This window comes from Phalacrocorax carbo, chromosome Z, assembly GCF_963921805.1.
Source record: "Phalacrocorax carbo chromosome Z, bPhaCar2.1, whole genome shotgun sequence".
Lineage (NCBI taxonomy): Eukaryota > Metazoa > Chordata > Aves > Suliformes > Phalacrocoracidae > Phalacrocorax > Phalacrocorax carbo.
The window spans coordinates 23326746-23348543 of NC_087548.1; the positions used below are offsets into that span (position 1 = coordinate 23326746).

Sequence of the window (21798 nt, forward strand, 5' to 3'; positions counted from 1 at the left end):
ATGCAGCTAAAAGCACAATGCAGAAACATCTCGTTAATATTTTAGAGGTAAACATAACTAATGTCTGACTCATTTTCGAAAGACATAATGACAGAAGTGAGTCTTGAAATCTGGTAAGAGTTAAAAGTTACAACCTGGGTAGACCAGCTCAGAGTAAGGTAGTAAAAAGTAAAAAGGGTGGAGATAGTTGCTGGAAAAGTAAATGACCAAAGCTTATGCAGGCAGGCTAGGTAAGAATTGTGAAATGTATTGAAGAGAAAAAAGGTGATTTAAAGAGGAGATGATATGTTGGGAGAATAAAAGTGAAGGTAAAAAAAAGGTAAAAAAGAAAAGGTAAAAAAATAGCTAGATCTTACCACAGGAGCTATCTTAAAATTTGTGGCACCTTTCATTATATAAGTGGCAGACTGGAAATGTGGGAGTAAGTGAAGAGGAAGCCATCAAGATGGGAGGAGAGGGGACAAAAGTTAGTGGACTCTGGGCACAAAAAAAATGTTAGGCCAGATTTTATGAATAGTTACAGGAGAAAGTGGTAAAATCTCAACACTGGATGGAGCAGAGCTTGCAGCTTCGTATCATGGAGGCTGCTGGTCTTATATATGGTGACAGGAGACAAGACAGTGAGAACATTTCAAGAGAAATTAAATAAGTCAGTTTGAACTAGTGAAATGGCATTTAAGAAATTATGGGGAGAAAGGCAGAAATGTGAATTGGGTAAAGAAAGATCATGGAGAATTGCATCTACAAATGAAGATAAACGGCAAATCTGGCAGCTGTTTTATATTGCACAAAGATATGAAACTGAGAAAATCTTTAGTGTGGCAGATAGTAGTGCTGCTGATTTTCAAAGATTTCTGCAATACTTCAGCTATATTTTTATTCAACTAAGTCTCTTTTTAGATAAACCAGACCTTGAACATTTATATGATCACTTTTTTTAATGACTGTAGGGTTTTAAGACGCTGCAGGTGACTGGAGGAAATAATGATGAACATAGGTCAATTATAAAATGAAAATAATATTTAAATGCCAGGTTTTCAATACAACTCCTTTCTACCAACTTTAATGAATGAATGTTGCAAATGTGGGAACTAATGAGCTGCTTCTTCATCGAAAAATATTGTGCTGGTCCAAGTGCATTAACAAGCAGTTAATGTTATTCTGGAAACTGCATGTGTATATTAACATAGGGTTACAAAAAAGCTAATGAAACCTCCCTCCCATTTTCCTTATTCTGTGGGTACAGTTCTGCTTTAACATAGCCAAATAGCTTTCAGATCAACGCTTTCATGTTCATCTGCTCAAAACTGTATCTGAACTGGCAAACCACTGTAGGCATCTAAGCATGCAGCCGTGCCAGCCAAAAGGAAATGGAGAAGAAAGGGGAGGACAGGCCTAAGGACTGCTCAGAAAGGTTAGGTGATATTTCAAAAGGAAATAGAACTACCAATTTTAAGCAGAAGAACTGGATGAATAATATTGAATTAGTAAAAGGTTGAGGACCTCAGTGTAGAGACAGGCCAGGATTAAGTCCTGGCGTAGAGAGCTGTGTGTGGGCATGACTGTGTGCTGCAGAGAAAGGAGATGTAAAGTAACAGCAATGATTATAAACATCCTTCTGGGGAGAGCTGGAGAGGAGGCAGGAGTTGGGGACTATGAAAGATTTGAATTTCATTGACGCAAGGTGAAGCAAGAGAGATAGAGGTAAGATGGAGTAGTGTCAAAGCCATTGCTTTCACAGCTCCCATGCACTGGCCCACGTGGAGCAGGATCTTCACCTAAGGGTTCGTGGATGAGGACACGACAGAAGTGAGCACTGGCCCTCGGGATGCACCACTGGAGCGTGGAAGATTGTCAAACATGCATATCCTACGTGTCTTGGGACACAAACAGGGCTCTACCTTCCCTTCTATAAACTAGAATGGTGCCTTTTTTAGCTTTTTCTATATTCATTTTTCTTGTCCGTGTCAAGCTTAATGCTTGAGCAGTCTTGTGAACTACTGGATCGCTTTCCACCCTTAGACTTTCATCGTTTTTGCTCACTCTGGCACAAAAAAAACCCCTTTGCTGGCGCAGTTTTCAAGGCTACTAGAATATATAATAAGCCTTCCTACTGATAAGGTATGTATCAGTGAGACCTTATACATGTTTAGGGCACACAGAGCAAGCATCCTAAAGTACTGAAACCAATAATCCAACACAGGGGAACTCTGCTAAGCGCAATATAATTCTTATATTCTGGATTTCTGCATGTCTCCCAGGTATCTACATTTCATATAATAGCCCATCACTGAGCGTTATTTGAATTACTTTGATATACTTCATTAGTCAACATAAACTTTAATAGTTATCCATAGAGCAGAATAGGATGAAGCAGCTGTTTCAAACATTAATTTAGGCCCTCAGGTATATTAGCTGCCTGCAAAACAGTTAAATGTTCTGGAAACTTTCTTTATAAACAATGATGAATAGCATTCAGATGGCAAAGTTCTATGCAACCCTAGAGATGCAATTTTTTTCTTTGGGAAACAATTTAGGTACTACCCTGAGAATGTGCAATACACTCCAAGTAAGTGCCAAATGTGACCATTTCCCACAGAAGACGTGCAGAAGAACAGCTCATTATAGGGCTCTTGTTGCACTAGTGGCAATGCAAAACCACAGAACAGCATCAGACCGTTCGGGTACTTAAGACAGTTAACTTCAGCTCACATAGGCCATAATGCATGATTCAGGTACGAAAATACTCCACCTGGAAAAACTAGTGATGGGCAAAAAAAAAGATCTTCATCCAAATCTACTATTTTATATAGTCCCAAAACATTTTTTTTTCATGTTTGCTAGCATGAGAATCATAATCAGCTGATTTCCTGAGGTGTAACAGAACAGTGTAGGAGGCGATAGCAACAGTAATTAACAGTTGAGCAATGCAAGACACTCCCTACTGACTGGCACAAAATATGAGAACTTGATATTCTTACCATACACCTACTGTTTGGTATATCATTTATCAGAGAAAACATGGGCACCCCAAACTGCTGCATCCGTTGTGCCCTGTTGACACAGCGTATTTACAGAAAACAGGAAAGAAGCATATTAACACAAAGTACACTAGCTGTGGCAGTATTAACGTCTGTATAGGTGAGTTGATGCAGCATCCCAGAAAGATACGTTAGCCTGTGGTGGGGTTGCTCACAGCTAGAGTTAACACCTCTGTATTATGCTGATGCCTGCAGAACAGGTGTACACTAAGTTAGAGGAAGGGATTATCTTTTCCCTCTTTCTTTTTCCCAGGCTACCCTCCTTTCTTAAAATGGCACTGACTGATTAAAGATCCACTATGCAGACCAAGACGTATTTGTGTGGATGAAAGTAAAACATTGCAAAGAGGCGTTAATAGCTACAGTTCCTTCAGAGGCTATCCTGAACTACTGACAAAGAGGACTAAGTGTCAACAAATGGAACTGGCTGGTTGCCAAATATAAGTTTATTCTTGCCAAAGATCTCCATCATAAGCAAGAGCACAATATATTTATTAATTTATTATTAATATGTTTTTGAGCTAACTTTACTAAAACTGTGATTCCAAATTCTCTTAGAATGTTTTAATAATTCTGTTGGAGGATAAGACCTGTAACTAATATAAAGCAAGTATCCTGTTAAATAAAGGCTTTGCAGTCAACGCAAAAGCAAAGTGCTCAGTATCTTTCAAATGTGGCTGCTAAGAACAGCAAAAACTGTTTTTATAATGCCCCCTTTCTCTGCCCCACATGTTAACCTATTTTTTATTAAACAAAGGCATACTATTTTTGTGGCTGAATAAATTACCCCATTCTTGCTTAAACATGTTACTCTAGATTACAGACACATGGCTGTAAAAATAACTGGTTGGACTGATTTAAACTGCTGATTTTAATCTCCTATCTGGCATGAGGAAATTTACTATAAAACCTGTTTAGGATTGCAGACGCATCTCTGTCCCACAGTTGCAAGAAAAGGGTGTCTTTTAATCTTCCAAGCATACAGACATCAGTGACCGACTGAAAGTCTCCTTCTTAGCACAAAGCTAAGATGCATAACTAAAAATAGCCTGGTTTCTTTCTGCCTTAATATTGAAACCAAATTGTGATAAAATGAAAATTAAGAATGAAGCTGTATGCCTATGCAATGAAAACTTCTTTCATATTTAAATAGAAAGATGGCTTAATAGCCCCAAATATTTTTTTCCAGTGTCTTGGGCTTGGTGGAATTTGGCAGGACTGGGGGTGGTTAAGGCTTGCCGGTGTGGTGGATGACATTGGTTAGCTGTCATCTGGGCAGAATGTGTGGGCTGGTGGGTAAGGCTGACTACAGAGCACAGAGATATGATTAGAAGGCATGAAGCTGTGGGGAGTAGTTATACACCTGCCTGAATTCCTGGCCACTCAGTCATCCCTTTTTATCCTCTGTTAGCCCTGATTTTATAAAATAGACTAAAAGAAAACAAAACCAAGGGAAGGATGGAAGAAGGCATGTCCATTTTGTAACTCAGCTTTAACCACACAAAAGGACTTAGAATGCTAGAATCACAGAACAATTTGGTTTGGAAGGGACCGTTAAAGGCCATCTAGTCCAACCCCCTACAGTGAGCAGGGACATCTTCAACTAGATCAGGTTGCTCAGAGCCCTGTCCAACCTGACCTTGAATGTTTCCACGGATGGGGCATCGACCACCGCTCTGGGCAACCTGTGCCAGTGTTCACAGTAATAAATTTTTTCTGCCTTTCCATCCTAATCCACCCTCCTTTAGTTTAAAATCATCACCCCTTGTCCTGTCACAACATGCCTTGCTAAAGAGGTTGCCCCCATCTTTCCTGTAGTCCAGCTTTAAGTACTGAAAGGCCACAATGAGGTCTCCCTGGAGCCTTCTCTTCTCCAGGCTGAACAACCCCAACTCTCTCAGCCTGTCCTCACAGGAGAGGGGCTCCAGCCCTCGGATCATTTTCGTGGCCTCCTCTGGACCCACTCTAACAGATCCATGTCCTTTCAGTGCTGAGGGCTCCAGAGCTGGACACAGCACTGCAGGTGGGCTCTCACCAGTGCGGAGAAGAGGGGCAGAATCACCTCCCTCAACCTGCTGGCCACGCTGCTTTTGATGCAGCCCAGGATACAGCTGGTTTTCTGGGCGGTGAGCACACATTGCTGGCTCATGTCCAGCTTTTCATCCACCAGTACCCTCAAGTCCTCTGCAGTGCTTCTCTTAATCCCTTCATCCCCCAGCCTGGGTTGATACCAGGGGTTGCCCTTACCAAGGTGCAAGACCTTGGACTTGGCCGTGTTGAACGTCATGAGCTTCACACAGGCCCACCTCTCCAGCTTGTCTAGGTCTCTCTGGATGACATCCTGTCCCTCAGGTCTGTCAATTGCACGGCTGAGCTTGGTGTCATCTGCAAACTTGCTGAGGGTACACTCAATCCCACTATGTCGTTGATTAATATATTCAACAGTACTGGTGCCAATACAGTCTTGAGGGACACCATTAATCCATCTGAACATTGAACTGTTGACCCCTACACTCTGTATGTGATCATCCAGCCAGTTCACCATCCACTGAACAGTCCACCCATTAAATCTGTATCTTCTCTGTTTAGAGAGAAGGATGCTGTGGGGGACCATGTCAAAGGCCTTACAGAAGTCCAGATAGATGACATCCATAGCTCTTCCTTTGTCCACTCATGTAGTCACTCCATCATGGAAGGCCATTAGGTTGGTCAGGCAGGACTTGCCCTTGGTAAAGCCATGGTGCTGCTCAATCACCTCCCTGTCCTCCACATGCCTTAGCATAGCTTCTAGGAGGGTCTGTTCCATGATCTTCCCCAGGCACAGAGGTGAGGCTGACAGGTTGGCAGTTCCCAGTGTCCTCCTTTCTACCCTTTTTAAAAATGGGTGCAATGGTTCCCTTTTCCAGTCCCCAGGGACTTCACCTGACTGCCATGACTTTCAAATATGATGGAGAGTGGCTTGACAATGACATCAGCCAATTCCCTCAGGAATCTCATCAGGTCCCATAGACTTATGTATATTCACATTCCTCAGGTGGTCACAAAGCTGATCTTCTCCAACAGTGGGAATATCAGACTTTATTGATATGTTTTACATAGTTTTGTTTAGTTGGGTATAATAAGCATTAACTGCTGTCCACTGAGACTAGTATGCTGCTTTGAAGAACAACTCTCAGGTGTCAAAACCTCAGCACAAATCTTAGCAGCTAAGCACATGGCCAATACTCAAGTTCTCTTTATAGATTGCTTTAACTATGTTAGATCCTATATTTTACATGCCAAAAACATGTATCTGGACAGTTTATGTGGTTTAACTGATATGCTTGTAACTTGACTAAGTATCTCAAACTTGACTTGTACTAAGCTAACAGCGGGCTTACCCATTCATTGCGGCAGATCCTAGGCCAACGTGCACTGAAGAGCTTTCAATTCTCAGTGGTATGCACTAGACCTTTACCTGCATGAGGTTAGAAAGCCAAGGACTATCCTCCAGTGGTGCTGAAGTAGTGGTATTTTAAATATATTTATATCTTGTGTGCATATATATGTATATGTGTGTGTGTATAAATATGTATCTCTGTATCTCCACTCAAGGTAGGATAAGGACTATAACAGAAGGGTAAACATAAGGGAAAAAAATATAAGTAAATTCTATTGTTGTTTCCAAATCTAAGAATTTTTCTGCTTTACAATGACAGGGGTCTTAAATTCCGGGTCCTAAGCTGACTGAGTATATGAGGAACTCAGGCTTGATTAAAAGAAACAGATATCTTGTGCAGTGAGAAACTGGCCTGACTATAAATCCAAACAATGCAAAAAAAGGTGGCAAACAAATATCTAAATTTTTAGTCTTTTCAGCCTGTATACAAAAGTGAGTGTAGTGGGGATAGAGAAAAGGGCAAAGGGAGATAAGAACTTGGTGTTAACTTGTTCTTCCCAATACTTGGGAGTTAACCATATTTAAATTCTCATGTGCTAATGCTTTCTTCCATGTCTGTGTACAGGAGGAAAAAAAGAACCAGGTTTTTGCTTGTATGTCTCAATATCAGATTCTTTCTGAGCATCATAACATAGACATAAATAAACATAGTCCTAATCTTACTGTCTCTACAAAACTCAACTTTCACTCAAGCTGAAGGAGGCTTGTCTTAGACCCTCTGGATTTCTTCAACCGGGCTGGCTCAGGCTGACACCTACCTCCACTGTTTCCTTAGGCTAGAATGGAAAGGAAATACTTTGATCTCTTGTAAGAACAAATAAATTATTTTCCCTCTTTAGGTACCTACTGTTTCAAGCTCAAATAAAAATGTCTGCCTTGGCAAGCAAAGCAAGTCTTCTAAGCAATAGTCAATTCCTGGAACAGCCTGAAAGATGAAAGCACTTCTCTGAGTATTCTGATACAGAGTATGACTACTAATACTGCGATAAGAGTGCAGTCCATTCCAGCTTAAGCTCTCTTTTTAAACTCTTAACTTTCCTACTGTTTTTAGTAGGAACCTAGAATCCAGCTATCAGCTAGCTGACTCTCAAGTGAATACCTTTATTTCAACATGAATACAGCACCCCTTTTGACACCTGACTGGATTTTCAAATGTGTTTTTTTTTTTCCTGACTGACATAAGGATGGGAAATGCAACTAAGTCTGTACTACCCCAGTCACTGCATTTCTGGTTCTGAAAGAGCTCTGATACTATAAAAATACATGCTATAAGCATAGAAGCAGAATAGGCATAAATGAAGGGGAAGACTCAGATTTAATTATCACATTTAACTTACACACAAGTAAGACATGCATAGTTGCAACTGACACCGCTAGCTTAGTATTTGGTTCTTTCTAGTGAAAATAATATACAGCTTACCTTCACTGTCCTTTAAAATTGTTCATTTTGAAGATACCAGCACTTAGTAACTAAGCACAGCTACCATAAGAATGCAGCAGAAATAATCTTCTTTCCTAGAAAAAGCTTAAATAATAAATTTACCACATCTACAGAAAACTAGAAGTACCAAAGAAAATAATAACATATATGCCATTATTCAAAGTAGAATTTTCACAGAAACTGGTGTTTGAGATTCTGGCTAGGTCCAAGAGGTTTCAAATCTTGTAAACTAAGTATCACCTAGCAGCTACTGCCATTATATGGAAGGTTTGCAGGTGCCGGATTGTAGAACGTGCCTGCATTCTCCCCCAGATGAGACACAGATGTTTTAAATTTCCTTCACCAGAAACATCTCTCCTTCCAGCAGAGGACAACAGTCAAAAAGGAGAATGACATCACTGATACCAGAAAAGAATTTGGAAAGATTCCTGGGTAGAAGATGCTAGCTGTTACTAGGAGCAATAAGCCCCCAAGGCAACTAATTTCTATTTTCAGCTGTTTGGAACAGCTTCAGACACTAGGCTGACAGGTACCGGGGTGGATAGACACTTGGGCAAATAATCCCCGGCCCACCTCCTCTTGAGCTGAATCCCACATTGCATTCATCATGCAACATACGCAAAACCAATATGCAAAAAGTTATTCAGCAACAGTATGAAAATGATCGCCATAAAAGTATAGAGGAAAGTTTCCATGTTTTCAGACAGATCCCTGTTCAGGGGTCTGTCTGGGAGAATTCTATGGAATATGGCCCTGATGAGAAGGAGGGTCCAGGAGAGCTGGTTGATTTTCAAGGATGGTCCACCCTCACGTACAGAAAATGAAGCAAAGGTGGAAGCAAGTCTGCATGCATGAAAATGGAGCTCCTGACAAAACTCTAGGTGCAAAAAGGAAGCATATGAGTGTCAGAAGCAGCGAAGAGTATAGAGGAACTGTCTTAGCATGTACAGATAGGGCTAGGTAAGCCCATACCCATGTGGAGTTAAATCTGGTGAGGAATATGAAAAGCAAAACTAAAACCTACAGGTATATCAGCAGCAAAAGGAAGACTAGGGAGAATGTGGGCCCACTGCTAAAACGGGGCAGGGAAACTGGAGACAAAGGACACAGAAAAAGCTGAGGTACTCAATGCTTCTTCACTGTGCTCTTTAGTGATAAGACTGGACTTTAGCAACCCCAGGTTCCCAAGACCACTAGAAAGTCTGGAGCAAGAAAGGCATACCCTTGGTGGAAGAAGATCAGTTAAGGAACATTTGCACAAACTGGACATGCACAAGCCCAATGCTTGACTGGATGCACCCACAACTGGCTGATACCATTGCAAGACCACTCTCCATTATCTTGGATAGGTCATGGTGAGCAGATGCTTCTGAGGATTGGAAGAAAGCCAAGGTCACCCTTGTCTTCAAGAAGGAAGATCCAGAAGATACATGTCAGTCAACCTCACCACCAATCCTTGGAAGGTGATGGAGGAAATAATCCTGGAAGTCACCTCCAGACAGATAAAGGACAAGAAGGTATCAGTCAGCGTAGATTTATGACGGGAAGAACTTGCCTGCCTGACCAACCTGAGCACCTTCTACAACACAGTGTCTAGCTTGGTGGATGAGGAGACAACAGCAGATGATCTCTACTTTTCCTTTAGCAGGGCTCCTGACACTCTACCAAAACACCCTTACAGATAAGCTGCCAAAGTACAGACTGGGTAAGTGGACAGTAAGATTAAAAAACAGCTGAAGGGCCAGGGCCAGTGGGTTGCAACGGGTGGCACAAAGTCCAGTTGGAGGTCAGTCACTAGTGATGTATCCCAGGGGTTGACAGTGGGGCCAATACAGTTCAACATCTTCATTAAAGACCTTGATGATAGAACAGAATGTGCCTTCAACAAGCTTAAAAAAGAAATTAAGTCAATCAAACTGGACTTAAGGTTTTATTTCTTGGAATGATCGAGTCCTTGCAAGCACAGCTCGTTTCTGCAGATTACTCCCCAAACTGTCGTACAAACAGACCCCGATTGCTTGAATTCCTTGAGCCCACAGAGATGCAACATTAAAAGCTACAACACTGTGAGGATTGCTTGACACACCCAATGGTTGCACTGCTCCCATTCAGAGGGACCACAGTAGACTGGAAAAATAGGCAAATGGGAATCTCATAACATTCAATAAAGGCAAATTCCAAATCCTACCCCCAGGGAGAAGAAGCCCATGGATGAGAAGAGGCCAGGGACCAGCCTGCTGGTAAACAGCTTTGCAGAAAAGGACTCAGTACTCATGGTGGACAGTAAAGTGGCATTAATCAGCACTGTGCCCTTGCAGCAAAGGTGGCCAACAGCATCCTGCATTGCATTAGGAAGAGTGCTGTCAGCAGGCTGAGGGAGGTGATTCTTCCTATGAGGAGAGGTTGAAAGAGCTAGGACTGTTCTGCCTGGAAAAGAAAAGGCTCAGGGGGATCTCACCAATGTGTAGGAATATCTTGACAGAGCCAGGGAGAGGGAGAATAAAGAAGAGGAAGTCAGACTCTTCTTGGTGTTTTCCAATGATGAGGCAAGATGCAATGGGTGCAAACTGAAATACATAAAACTCCATTTAAACCTACTAAGAAACTTTCACTCCAGCAATGCTCAAACACAGGAATAGGTTTGTAGGTTGTAGAGATACTCAAACCCCAACTGGACACAAGCCTGAGGAACCTGTTTTAGGGGACTGTGTTTTAAGCAGAGAGGTTGGACTAGATTATCTCCAGTGATCTCTTCCAATGTCAATAATTGTGTACACAAAGCAGGGGAAGAGGAACTCAACTGAGAAAGGCCATTCCAAAAAACAGGAGAATTAATGCAACATTCTACCTCTCCCATTTTATATACCATTCCCAGTCCACCATAGAGCTGGTGGGTTTTTTGGTGAGATTTTTGTTTTAAAATCAACACCATTTATAGTCCATTTAAAAAATGCATTTATTCTTTGATAACTGATTTATTGAGCACATTTTTAGAAATTCACATACCAAATACATGCACTGCAGTTGGCATATACAAATGATATGTAAAATTATAATACACAAAAAAGTAATCTTCAAAACAAAAATCAAAATGTATAATCTGTCTTCAAATTTGTTCCCCAGTTTTTCCAGTTTTAGGGGGAACAGCTACCTTTGGTAATGAAAACTATAATTTGAAAAAAACCCAGAAAATTCTCTTCTCTGTCACTTTACAGGAATAGTCTCAGGCTGGTCATTAACTTCAGCCAAAACTTCCAGAAGTCTTCCACCCTGCACCTACCCGCTTAATAGCGCAACTTAAATTTTGGGTCTCTCCCAGCAAATATGCACTACAGATGAAGCTTGCTTAATTACAACACACTCTTGATATGCCCTCTCCTCACCTGGTATCATTTTACAAACCTAGACTCTAGATTGATACAGGAACTGACAGCTTCTATCTTGTATAGATATTAAATTATAGAAGCACTGTGAATTAATTCTAACATGCATACTAATAATAGAAATAATACACACTATATAAAGATTAAATTATCTTTCATTTATTTGTATAATTTTTTTTCCTTCCATCTGCATTTGTGGTCCTAATATCTGATTCGTTTTGGAAGGAATTTTTCCTCAATAGAGCTGCATCTACATCTGATGGGAACTTCTAACTTGGCTCTCATATTGGTGACTACACTATATCTGAAGCAGGAACTAGTGATTGAGATGAGACAATAACCTCACAAAGCTCCTCCCTTTCAAAGCAGAGCAGGCATTAGGACTACAAATTCAGATGAAAAGTTTCAAAGGACTATATTTGATATTTCTAACTTGAAATGTGATCCACTTGCTGCCATGTACTGTACCTTAAGCCTGTTTCTGTCCAGGTATTCTTCATGCTGACTAGGGAAGTGAGAGAGATTCATATATAGAAAGCTGATCTTAAAAGCTGGCTAACAGGAGCAACAAAAAACCCTCTAAAATAATTTTTATTCTTAACTTTCTGGGACAGATTCAGATACTAGTTGATGGGGTCACTATATAAATACTTGAATAGATGATCCCAGCTATACCTCTTCCTGAACTGAATACTGCGTTTATGCAGAAACTTATGCAAAATTGAAAATGCAAAAGAATAGGCACAAAATCCTGTTGGCTCCCACAGCATATAAGCACTTGAAAATCAATAGTCTGCTCCATCTGATAAAAATAAGCTGGAAGCATCCCTGAGCTAGTCCTCCTTCAGGCAAAGTCCTCTGTATCAGGTCTCTTGGAAACATAGGGATTGCCTCCTTATGCATTAGAGATACCAGAAACAATGCAATAGTAACTGGTCCCAAGGGCTTTTATTTTCCCTTTAATCAGCTGTTCAACACTGGATAAAGTATACCAATGTGTAACGGTAAGTATAAAAATCTGTAAGTATGAAAAAGTAATCCTTTAGATTTAACTGTAACAGTGAAGAAAGAACACAGAGAACAGTGGAAACTTATTTCTGAAAGACCTTGCTCTGACAGAACTGTACCAAAAATCCAGTTGTAATAAATCTGACAATATCCAATTCTGTGGATAAAGTCCACAGATGCAGTGCCTGAATGTCAATTTTATGTCAGCACACAATTGAAATTCAGCCTTCATCATCACTGCTGCTCCATGCGTCTTCATATGCTGGATTTAAATGCTGTTGAGGCAGACACTAAAGAAAATGAAAAAAAAATCAGTAGTTTGCTTAATTAAAAGTATTAAAATCAAATAAGGGCAATGCTAAAGGCATTTCTTAAGTTACTATATGTAGACAAACTATGATGTCTCTCATGGGTACCGGATTTTTTTAACTACTACTATGGCCATTCTGCTTATTAGAGACAGGCTAAATTATAAATGAAGTAGTATTCTAAATTAATTCCAATTTCATCAAAAATATATCTGAGGCACTGATTGGTAGTTTTACAGGTGTCTGGTGTAAAATATGGCAGATAGATATTACTGTGTTTGTTTTGAGTTACTGGTTTTAAATTGTAATTTCCCTGGCCCAGCATAACTAAGCACTACTGTCTCAAGAAGTAGTCCTGGCCTCTATCCTCATCCAACAACTGTTTCTCACCTCAGACCACCCAGGGACAAGCTAAAGGGTTTGTGCAGCTACACAGTGCACCAAATCACAGTTTTGATGTGGGGTAAAATTTTTTTCTGGTTTACAGCTATCCTGGGTTCAGATTCTATTCATACAGGGCACTCCAATGGCCGTTCTAGCACATCAGAGGGAGCAGGAACTAGTGGCCTGTGGACAGCAGAACTGCTGCTTTCAGAGGCACTGCTCATCTACAACATTTGCGAACAGCAGCTGTAGCTTAACAGATTTCAAAACAATGGCACATATTACATACCTCTACCATGAAAAATTTAAAGGGGCAGTTCTAATCAGAGCTGGGTAAATAATCTTGTTGCTGTGTGTTTGTTTTTGTTTTTCAGACTAAGAAAAAAAAAAAAAATCACACACTTTAAAAGCCTCAATTACAGCAAAAGTGTTCATTTCAGGGCAACTGAACATATTTTGGGTTTAGGTCAACTAACCATTGAAACCACTTTTTTCTTCTTCACTTAAATGTAGGATAGTTTTGAAATAAGTTGCCTTAAAAAGCAAAGCAAATGTTACAAAAAATTTATGCTTATCATTTCCCTAAAATGGAACATTTCAGAAATTTTAAAAAGCGGATTTTTTGTACACTGAGCCAAAACATTAATAGATTCTGATTTTTTTAACATTAGTACAGTTTTCCAGACTCTGATTCTGTGACTGGTTTCAGTTCCTTAAAGTCTAGAACTTTTCCCCCTCAAACTGTTCACTGTTATTGCCCAGCTCATATACTAAGAAAGTACTCTCTTGGAAAACAGTATTATATATGATCTTCCCTATAACAGCCTAAATGTCTTGCCTCAAACACTAAAATAAGCTCATTTAGAATCTTCTTTATCATACTTCTGCATCAAAAATATTTGGGTGTGAAGCGTGGCATCCCTAAATCTCTACTGTTCAACACAGAGTATACTCTTAAACAATTTAAAATACACTCTTTGGCACCTCTCCAATTCCAAAATAGCATAAACTACAGAAAACAGTATGGACACTAAGGAAGCTAAAGTAGAAGTTAAAAGACTGATAGCCAAATGACAAGTACTACTTTTAATTAAGTGAGAAGCTAGAAGTCTGCAGAAGATCCTACTAGACTATGAAAGAATATGCTGTCTCGAAACCCCACAGATCAAAAGATCACAGAGCAACAATACGTGATTCTCCTCTTAATTAAGAATTGTTACAAATTTTGATGGTGTAACACATCATATTTAATTTCCACACCATCCCCCCACCAAGTATAACGGTCATAAAAAGTATAGCTCAAACTCACAAATTCATTACCTTTTCAGAAGTGTCATCAGGAACTGGCTCTCGAAGAGCTGGTATCCACGCAAGGATATTGCAATCTTTGCTACCACTATAAAGTTCCTTTAGGAAAAGAAGCAAAAACTACATTTACACAAATTTACTGATGAGTGACATAGATATAATGTTGGGAAAACAAAGGTATGAAATATTTATTTAAAAATAAAGACAAATATACAATTTCTAATTTGTACTATAATCCTGATAAACGGTATTTTAAATAATATGCCAAACTGAAATGAATAGATCTTTTTTTTTTCCCAGATTGCTCACCAAAACAGCACTACCCATATTTAAATGAACTGTATTGCTTAAATGCACTTTTCTTCTTCCCCTGCTTATGTCTCCTAAAAAGACACCTATTTTACCAGTTTGGAAGCTTAAGTGATGACTTAAGCTTAAAAGATGAGATGTTGCATGGAGAAGGGAAAAAAAGAAAATATTTTTAATTATAATTTAAAAAAAATAACTCAAAAGCATCTAGTAATACATGTTAGAAGAGTGCATAAGTATAGAACAAAGAAGTAGAAGTATTAAGTAAACATAGTTTTAGCATGCCTAGGAAACGAAAAGAACAAAATGAACAATTTGAAGCCTGTATCCTGTTGGGAAGGCAGAGATCAAAAAGACCAATTTATTATTTTTAATATAAATAACTCTATTATGATAACGACTAAGGACCAAGATCCCATTGTGCAAGGCACCCTGCAAACACATGGAAGCAAACAGTCTCTACACCAAACACCTAACAGTCAAATATAGCTGTTTTGTTAGTTCTTCATTATAGGAAAAACAGACATCTCTGTCACTTTCAACTGAAGAAATGTTGCTAATGAGAAATACTACACCATTTTTGCAGTATATTTTGCACTAATAATGCTTCTATTTTCCAAAGTGCTACTTAAATTGACACACATGATGGTATTCTCGTATGCCTTCCATCTTGAATCATACTCCAGCATATTACATACGGTATCTGACAACACTTGAGTATTGCTGTGCGTTTAAACTACCCAAGTGAAACATATGAAGTATTTTTTCTGTATTCAGGCTGACAGTATAAAACCCTTGCTTTAAGCAGGTTGGCTTTAACACACTAGCAACTCTGTATAAGTGCACATTATTAATACATTGATTCAACATAAGTTCAATAAATTAGTACAGTTCTGTCTTCACAGAAAGCCTCCTATATTAGGCACATTTAATTCCAGAACTGTATGAATTACGCTGACAGTACAGGAACTTAATGCCTAATTCCTATAAACACCCATTTATGTGGGTAATCTTATTCAAGAGAGCTGACATACTCAACTTTTGTAAAACTGGTCCCATGCATTAAGTTATTCATGCATGAAACACAAGATTAGATTCTATAATTTTATGAGAGAGAAACATCTTACTTGTCTTGCTTAAAAGAGGACAGGTCAAAGTTACACCAAGGTACAGGTCAAATCCCACTTTATCCTGTCAGCAGTACTCTACTCATGCCTCCTGTCTTTGTCAGGATACAGAATATCACTAGAACTTTAAAACCTTCCCACGCCATAAATCTCATCATGAGCAATCTCACAGTGACATCAGCATACTTCTATTTAATCTTTATTACCACTTGTCTCACTTTCTGATCCTGGCATTGCAAGATCTTCAGTTAATATCCACTGCATTGGGTAATACTTACAATTAATTACTACAACCTGAAATGGTGACTCATACCTTAAGTCAGCCAAAAGAAGAGCCAGGGAGCTCCATGCATGTTTATGGTACAGTACAGGACATACACATGTATTGTACTCCAAACATGCTCCATGCATGTTTACGGTACAACATATGGAAATATAATGCTTTAAGACTCTGAGGAAAGATTGAGAAATAAAACTTAATTTAACTTTCCATTATCTTTACTTATTAGCCTACCACTGGATTTGCCAAATACCTTTGCAGATGTCACTGGCATATCTTGAACAGTAGAAGTAGCTATACTTTAAAGCAAAATTGTTTCCTCATGCATACCTAATATTTTACACGTTATTCGTGCATGGTGCTTTACTCCATTTCTTTTTTGAAAGGGAAACATCGGTCTTGTTTGTTTACTTAAATTATTTTAAGTAGCTAACATGGCACAATGGTATCTAGCATATTAGACCCAATAGTAAACATCATCTAAGAGATTGCACAATGAAGACTTCCTCTTCCACACCACCCTTGAAATTACCAACCTCCTATTAAATTAATGGCTCTTATTAAAGGGTCAAATTCTGCAGTTCTTATTACTCAAGCAGACTAACATCCTATTAACTTTACAGAGATATTTATGTAAGAACAATTTAGGCCAACAATAATACAGTGGATTTTATGGCTCCATTCCCAGGATCTCAAAAGGCATATATACACACACATTAACTAAATCTCACACCACTCTGTGGAAACAGTGCCATACAATATCTCAAACACAAAAGGTATTCCACACAAACCTGCTAATTAATTTGGACCTCATAAGAACAGATAAAGACCAATATCATTGGATTGCAAATAGCTAGTTGCTTGGGTATCTATATCTTGGTATATTTGATAATAAGGTTCTGAGCAAACAGAAGACAGTTCTCACCCCAAATACATAATTGGTGCAAATCTGGAGTTCCTTTCGAGCCTATTCCAGTAATGAGGTGAAACAAAGACAGTGATTCAAATACAGTTAATGAACAGAAAGAACATGAGGGACTGGCACCAACCAACATCAATCACGAGTTTTGAACATTATAAAAAAATAGTAAGAAAACCTAAGGACCAAATCTGGGGGTAGGTAGGACAAAAATCACTCAGCAAGGTTAAAGACAGCAGAAGAAGTTAAGACTATTAATATAAACAAAACTCTTAACAGTGGCAGAGACTCACTACTAGATAGAAATGTTAGAACATAAACAGAAAAGATGTAGACCTTGTTTCATATGAAGATAGTGTACTAATTTCAAATGTGCTAATAAGTAAGAAAAATGTTAGAAAGCCATTTGCTACACATTTCACCAGTAGATGCATAACTTCTAGCAGAGGCTTAGAAGAGTTGTCCAAGAAAAATTCTGGCTTGCTCAAGTTAATTATATGTTTTAATATGTATTGAAATACTACAAAGCTGAAAGAGAGCTAATATGCCATTAGGAAAAAAAATAAGGAAAGAAAAAAGTGGAATGATACAGATACAAATGAACTAACTGAAATTTCTTTAATACTAAACAAGACAATGGAAAAGGTGATAAAACGATTCAGTTACTGTAGAGTTAAGATATAGGAATTTAAACATCAGTCAATGCAGTTTGAAACAAAACAGGTTTTGTCAAGCAAAACTGATTTTATTTAAAACTAGTAACTGAAAATAGAAATACACAGCTATGAATAACTTTGTAACACACTGATTTAATATTGCTTGCAAGAGTGAAATAAACGAGGAAACAATAAATTTTACAAACAATTGCATTCTCAGAAAAATTTTAACTAGGAAATCATAATTTCCATTGGAATTATATGAAGCCTGATGAACGTATGTTATTGTCTCAAGACAGAATGAGCTATTTGGAAGTATAGGTGTAAACACAGCCAAAATAACACTACGACTACACCTTTGGTGTTGACACACTGACTATAGTAACGTTATTCCGTCAGAGCAACAATTTAACACAACTAAATGCAGAGCATTTAAAGAAAAAGAAAATCCAGTCACACTTCTAGAATACAGAATTGAACTCTGGAAAAGGGTGATTCTGAAAGAGAATCAGGAATCACAATGAATAAACAAATGAAGTTGTTGCCAACATAAACCCACAGCTATAGTGGCTGATGCAGTTCTTGTGTGCATGCTCACACAAGAGTGATCCTTTTCTAAGGATTGTAAGAGCCAAGATAGGGGCACTATGAAGAGATACGCATTTCCAGGGCTGAAACACATGATTTACAGGGATATTTAATGAGCCTCACATCTTCAGCTTCTGAAGAAGAACACCAAAGATGACTTAATATAAACATACTAGCAGTTTTATAGGGAAACTATTCTTAAACACAAAGGGCTTTTTAAGCTAGTCAAGAATAGTCCACGAAGATATGCCTTAGCTATAATGTGAATATTCCACCTTTCAGTGGATCTCATATCTCACTGCCTTAATCATGCCAGAATGGCTTTCCGGCTCTAGCAAGGCTGATTATCTTGGGCATTATTGCCTCCTCTGTAATGTGGCCAAAACTTTCAGTGAAGTCCATCTCAGGGGTAGGGAAATACTGTTTCAGTCAAAGTTACTAGACTCAAAGAAAGAGCTACCAGTTTCACTTCTATGATATACTGTATGAGGTCATGAAAAGATAGCCATATGCCCTTTCTGCCTCAAATATTTGTGCCTGATACTTCAGAAACAAAAGATGAGAGAGGAGGAGCTGGAACATGATGTATAATCCTCAGAGCCTGAGGGCAACTACATAACAGCCTTAAAATCCATACTAACATTCATTCTGCCCTTGCCACACCACAAACCACAAGAACAATGTGTGGTAAAGTATCTCATAACAAATTAAGCTCTGTTATCCTTTCGTCTTTTATTACGAGAGAAACGGAAAAGAAAAAAAAAGGCAGAGGAAAAGAAAAAAAAGGCTCTCGGCACCATGAGTCCCTGTAATGCTATGGTATTTCTTAGGTGAAATGTTCTCAGATTAATTTAAGAAGCTCATCACATTCTCAACACTTCATCCAAACTGTTAATAGATCCAGTGATTGGTATAACTACAGGCATTTGAGCAAGATCACCTTGGCAAAGTACTTGAAGGGTTTCTCAGTACTGATAGCAATACTAATGCACTTCACCTAAATGCACTTCACATTCTTTCTTACTGTGATTAGCCTTAGGTATCTCAGAAAAAGACAAATGCCTCCATTCTTAAAGAAAACAGGCAAAAGCCTTAATGCAGACAATTTATTAATGACAATATATCCAGGCATATTGAAAAATTACCTATGAGATGAAATTAACAGTGGAAGGAACCCAATACAGAAAGGGCCATCCCAAAAGCTTGACCAAACTTTTCTTGCTTGACACACAGGCCACAGAACTCCCTGTTATGTCAAGATCTTTGATTAAAGCACATTCCTGAAAAGTTAATGCTTTCTGTGCACATGGTTTGACAATCTGCATAAATATTCCAGGTTGTCTGGAATAACGTTTGTATTTTACTTACCTGAAAATTGGGTTGAAAAACACAGCAGTCAACAGTACTATAATGCCCTCTAAGCATAGTTATCAGTTCTCCTGTGAAAATTGTATAAACAGCAATGGTACTACCATATGGTACAAAGGCAAACTCTGTATTACAGCCACAAGAGATGGTGAATTTCAGTCCTTTTCTACTTTCATTACAGACTTTCCCATAATTCACCTGTAAAACAAAGGATTAAACAGTTAGCTATTAACTAAATTTATGGGAAATAACTTTACCTGAAAAGGTCAATTTAATTTAATCTTTAATACCTAATAAAATTAATTTTAAGTCTCCCAATGTTAATACAACTCTTGAGATTTCCAATAACAGATGTCTAACAAGAGAATAGTTTTTCTGTTCATCAAAGTTCACTCTCAATATCAACTCTAAGAAAGGGAAAGAAAGATATGCCTAAAAATCAGAAGTTCCACACTTAGAAATAGAATTTGCATAGGCTACTGCATGCCAGATCTATACTAAGCACCTTAACTATCACTGAAATTAGAATTGGTTCAGCAATTACTGCCTTAAACTTTTTCCTAGATGATCCAACATAGTAATTTTCTCTCAGATATTGAAACTGTTACAAGAACTCCACATCTACAACAGTTATACATCACAGAACCATAGACTAGTTTGGGTTGGAAGGGACCTTTAGAGGTCATCTAGTCCAACCCCCTGCAATAAGCCAGGACATCTTCAACTAGATCAGGTTGCTCAGAGGCCTGTCCAACCTGACCTTGAATGTTTCCAGGTATGGGGCATCTACCACTGTTCTGGGCAACCTGTGCCAGTGTTTTACCATCCTCATCATAAAAAATGTCTTGCTTATATCTTGTCTGAATCTACCCTTTTTTAATTTAAAACAATTACCCCTTATCCTATTGCCACAAGCCCTGCTAAAGACCAGTTTGTGCCCACCCTTCTTGTAACTCCACTTTAAGTACTAAAAGGCCACAATAAAGTCTCCCTGGAGCTTTCTCTTCTCCAGGCTGAACAACCCCAACTCTCTCAGCCTGTCCTCATAGGAGAGGCGTTCCATCCCTTTGATCATTTTTGTGGCCCTCCTCTAGACCCTTCCAACAGGTCCACACCTGTCTGCTGCAGACTCCAGAGCTGGACGCAGCACTGCAGGTGGGGTCTCACCAGCACGGAGTAGAAGGGCAGAACTACCTCCCTTGACCTGCTGGCCATGCTTCTTCTGATGCAGCCCAGAATACAATCGATTTTCTGGGCTGCAAGTGCTCATTGACGGCTTATGTCGAGCTTTTCATGCACCAGCACTCCAAGTCCTCCACACGGCTGCTCTCAATCCCTTCATCCCCCAGCCTGTATTGATACTGTGGGTTGCCCCAACCAAGGTGCAGGACCTTGCACTTGTCCTGGTTGAACGTCCTGAGGTTCCTGTGGGCCCACTTCTCAAGCTTCTCCAGGTTCCTCTGAATGGCATCCCATCCCCCAGGCATGTCAACCACACCACTCAGCTTGGTGTTGTCTGCAAACCTGCTGAGGGTGCACTTGATCCCACTATATCATTGATGATATTAAACAGTACTGGTCCCAATACTGCAAGACTTTAGTGCACTGACTGAATAAAAATTGATCTATACTACCTTCTCCCCTGTAAGTGCCCTTTGTATATCAGAGTTGACTGATGCTGCAGAAAACTACATTTCTGAAGCATATATGCGAGTAGGATGGCAAAGAACAGAAACATCAGTCTAGACAATGCAAGAACCAGCCGCAGGTTTTCTCAGCAAGTCATCCCTTGCTTGGGGAAGAAGGAACAGAGGAAACGCATCTGCAGCGTATGGAAAGACTATTTATCTCTCTCTCATGAGTTACCAAGAAACAGTAGGAGATGAACAGGCAGTATCAAAACAACTGCAGGGCAATCAGTAAGACGGCATATGGGTGAAGTAAAGGGATTAGAAGGAAGATACTCATGAAGGAGAAGCAAATAAAGAATAACTTGCTAAATTATTATGGACTAGTTAAGAGTGATAAGAAAAAGCCTATCTTCTATGAAAGCTAAATCATGACTGAGAAATTCCATACTGTTTCCTATGAGGGTAGCTGGGATAGGAGCAAATACTACATTTCTAAGACCTGGCTTGTGTGGTGTGTGGGAAGTCCAACAGATAAAAGTAGTATAAGAAATATAGTATATTAACATCTGTACAATCCAAGCTCTTGACAAGTCCTATACACATAAAAA

General features: G+C 39.1%; 1 protein-coding gene across 4 annotated transcripts in view; it reads right to left on the reverse strand.

Moving 5' to 3' along the window:
• Positions 1 to 10859: 10859 nt before the first annotated feature.
• Positions 10860 to 21798, reverse strand: part of ERCC8 (ERCC excision repair 8, CSA ubiquitin ligase complex subunit) — a 30933-nt gene continuing 19994 nt past the window's right edge. For all 4 annotated transcript variants that reach the window (XM_064438868.1, XM_064438871.1, XM_064438869.1 and 1 more), the window contains 3 exons: positions 19560 to 19757; positions 14325 to 14411; positions 10860 to 12602 (listed from right to left, as the gene is read on the reverse strand). In XM_064438868.1, the coding sequence (XP_064294938.1) occupies positions 12534 to 12602; positions 14325 to 14411; positions 19560 to 19757 (354 nt within the window). In that variant the 3' untranslated portion in view covers positions 10860 to 12533. The remainder of the gene's footprint in view (positions 12603 to 14324; positions 14412 to 19559; positions 19758 to 21798) is intronic.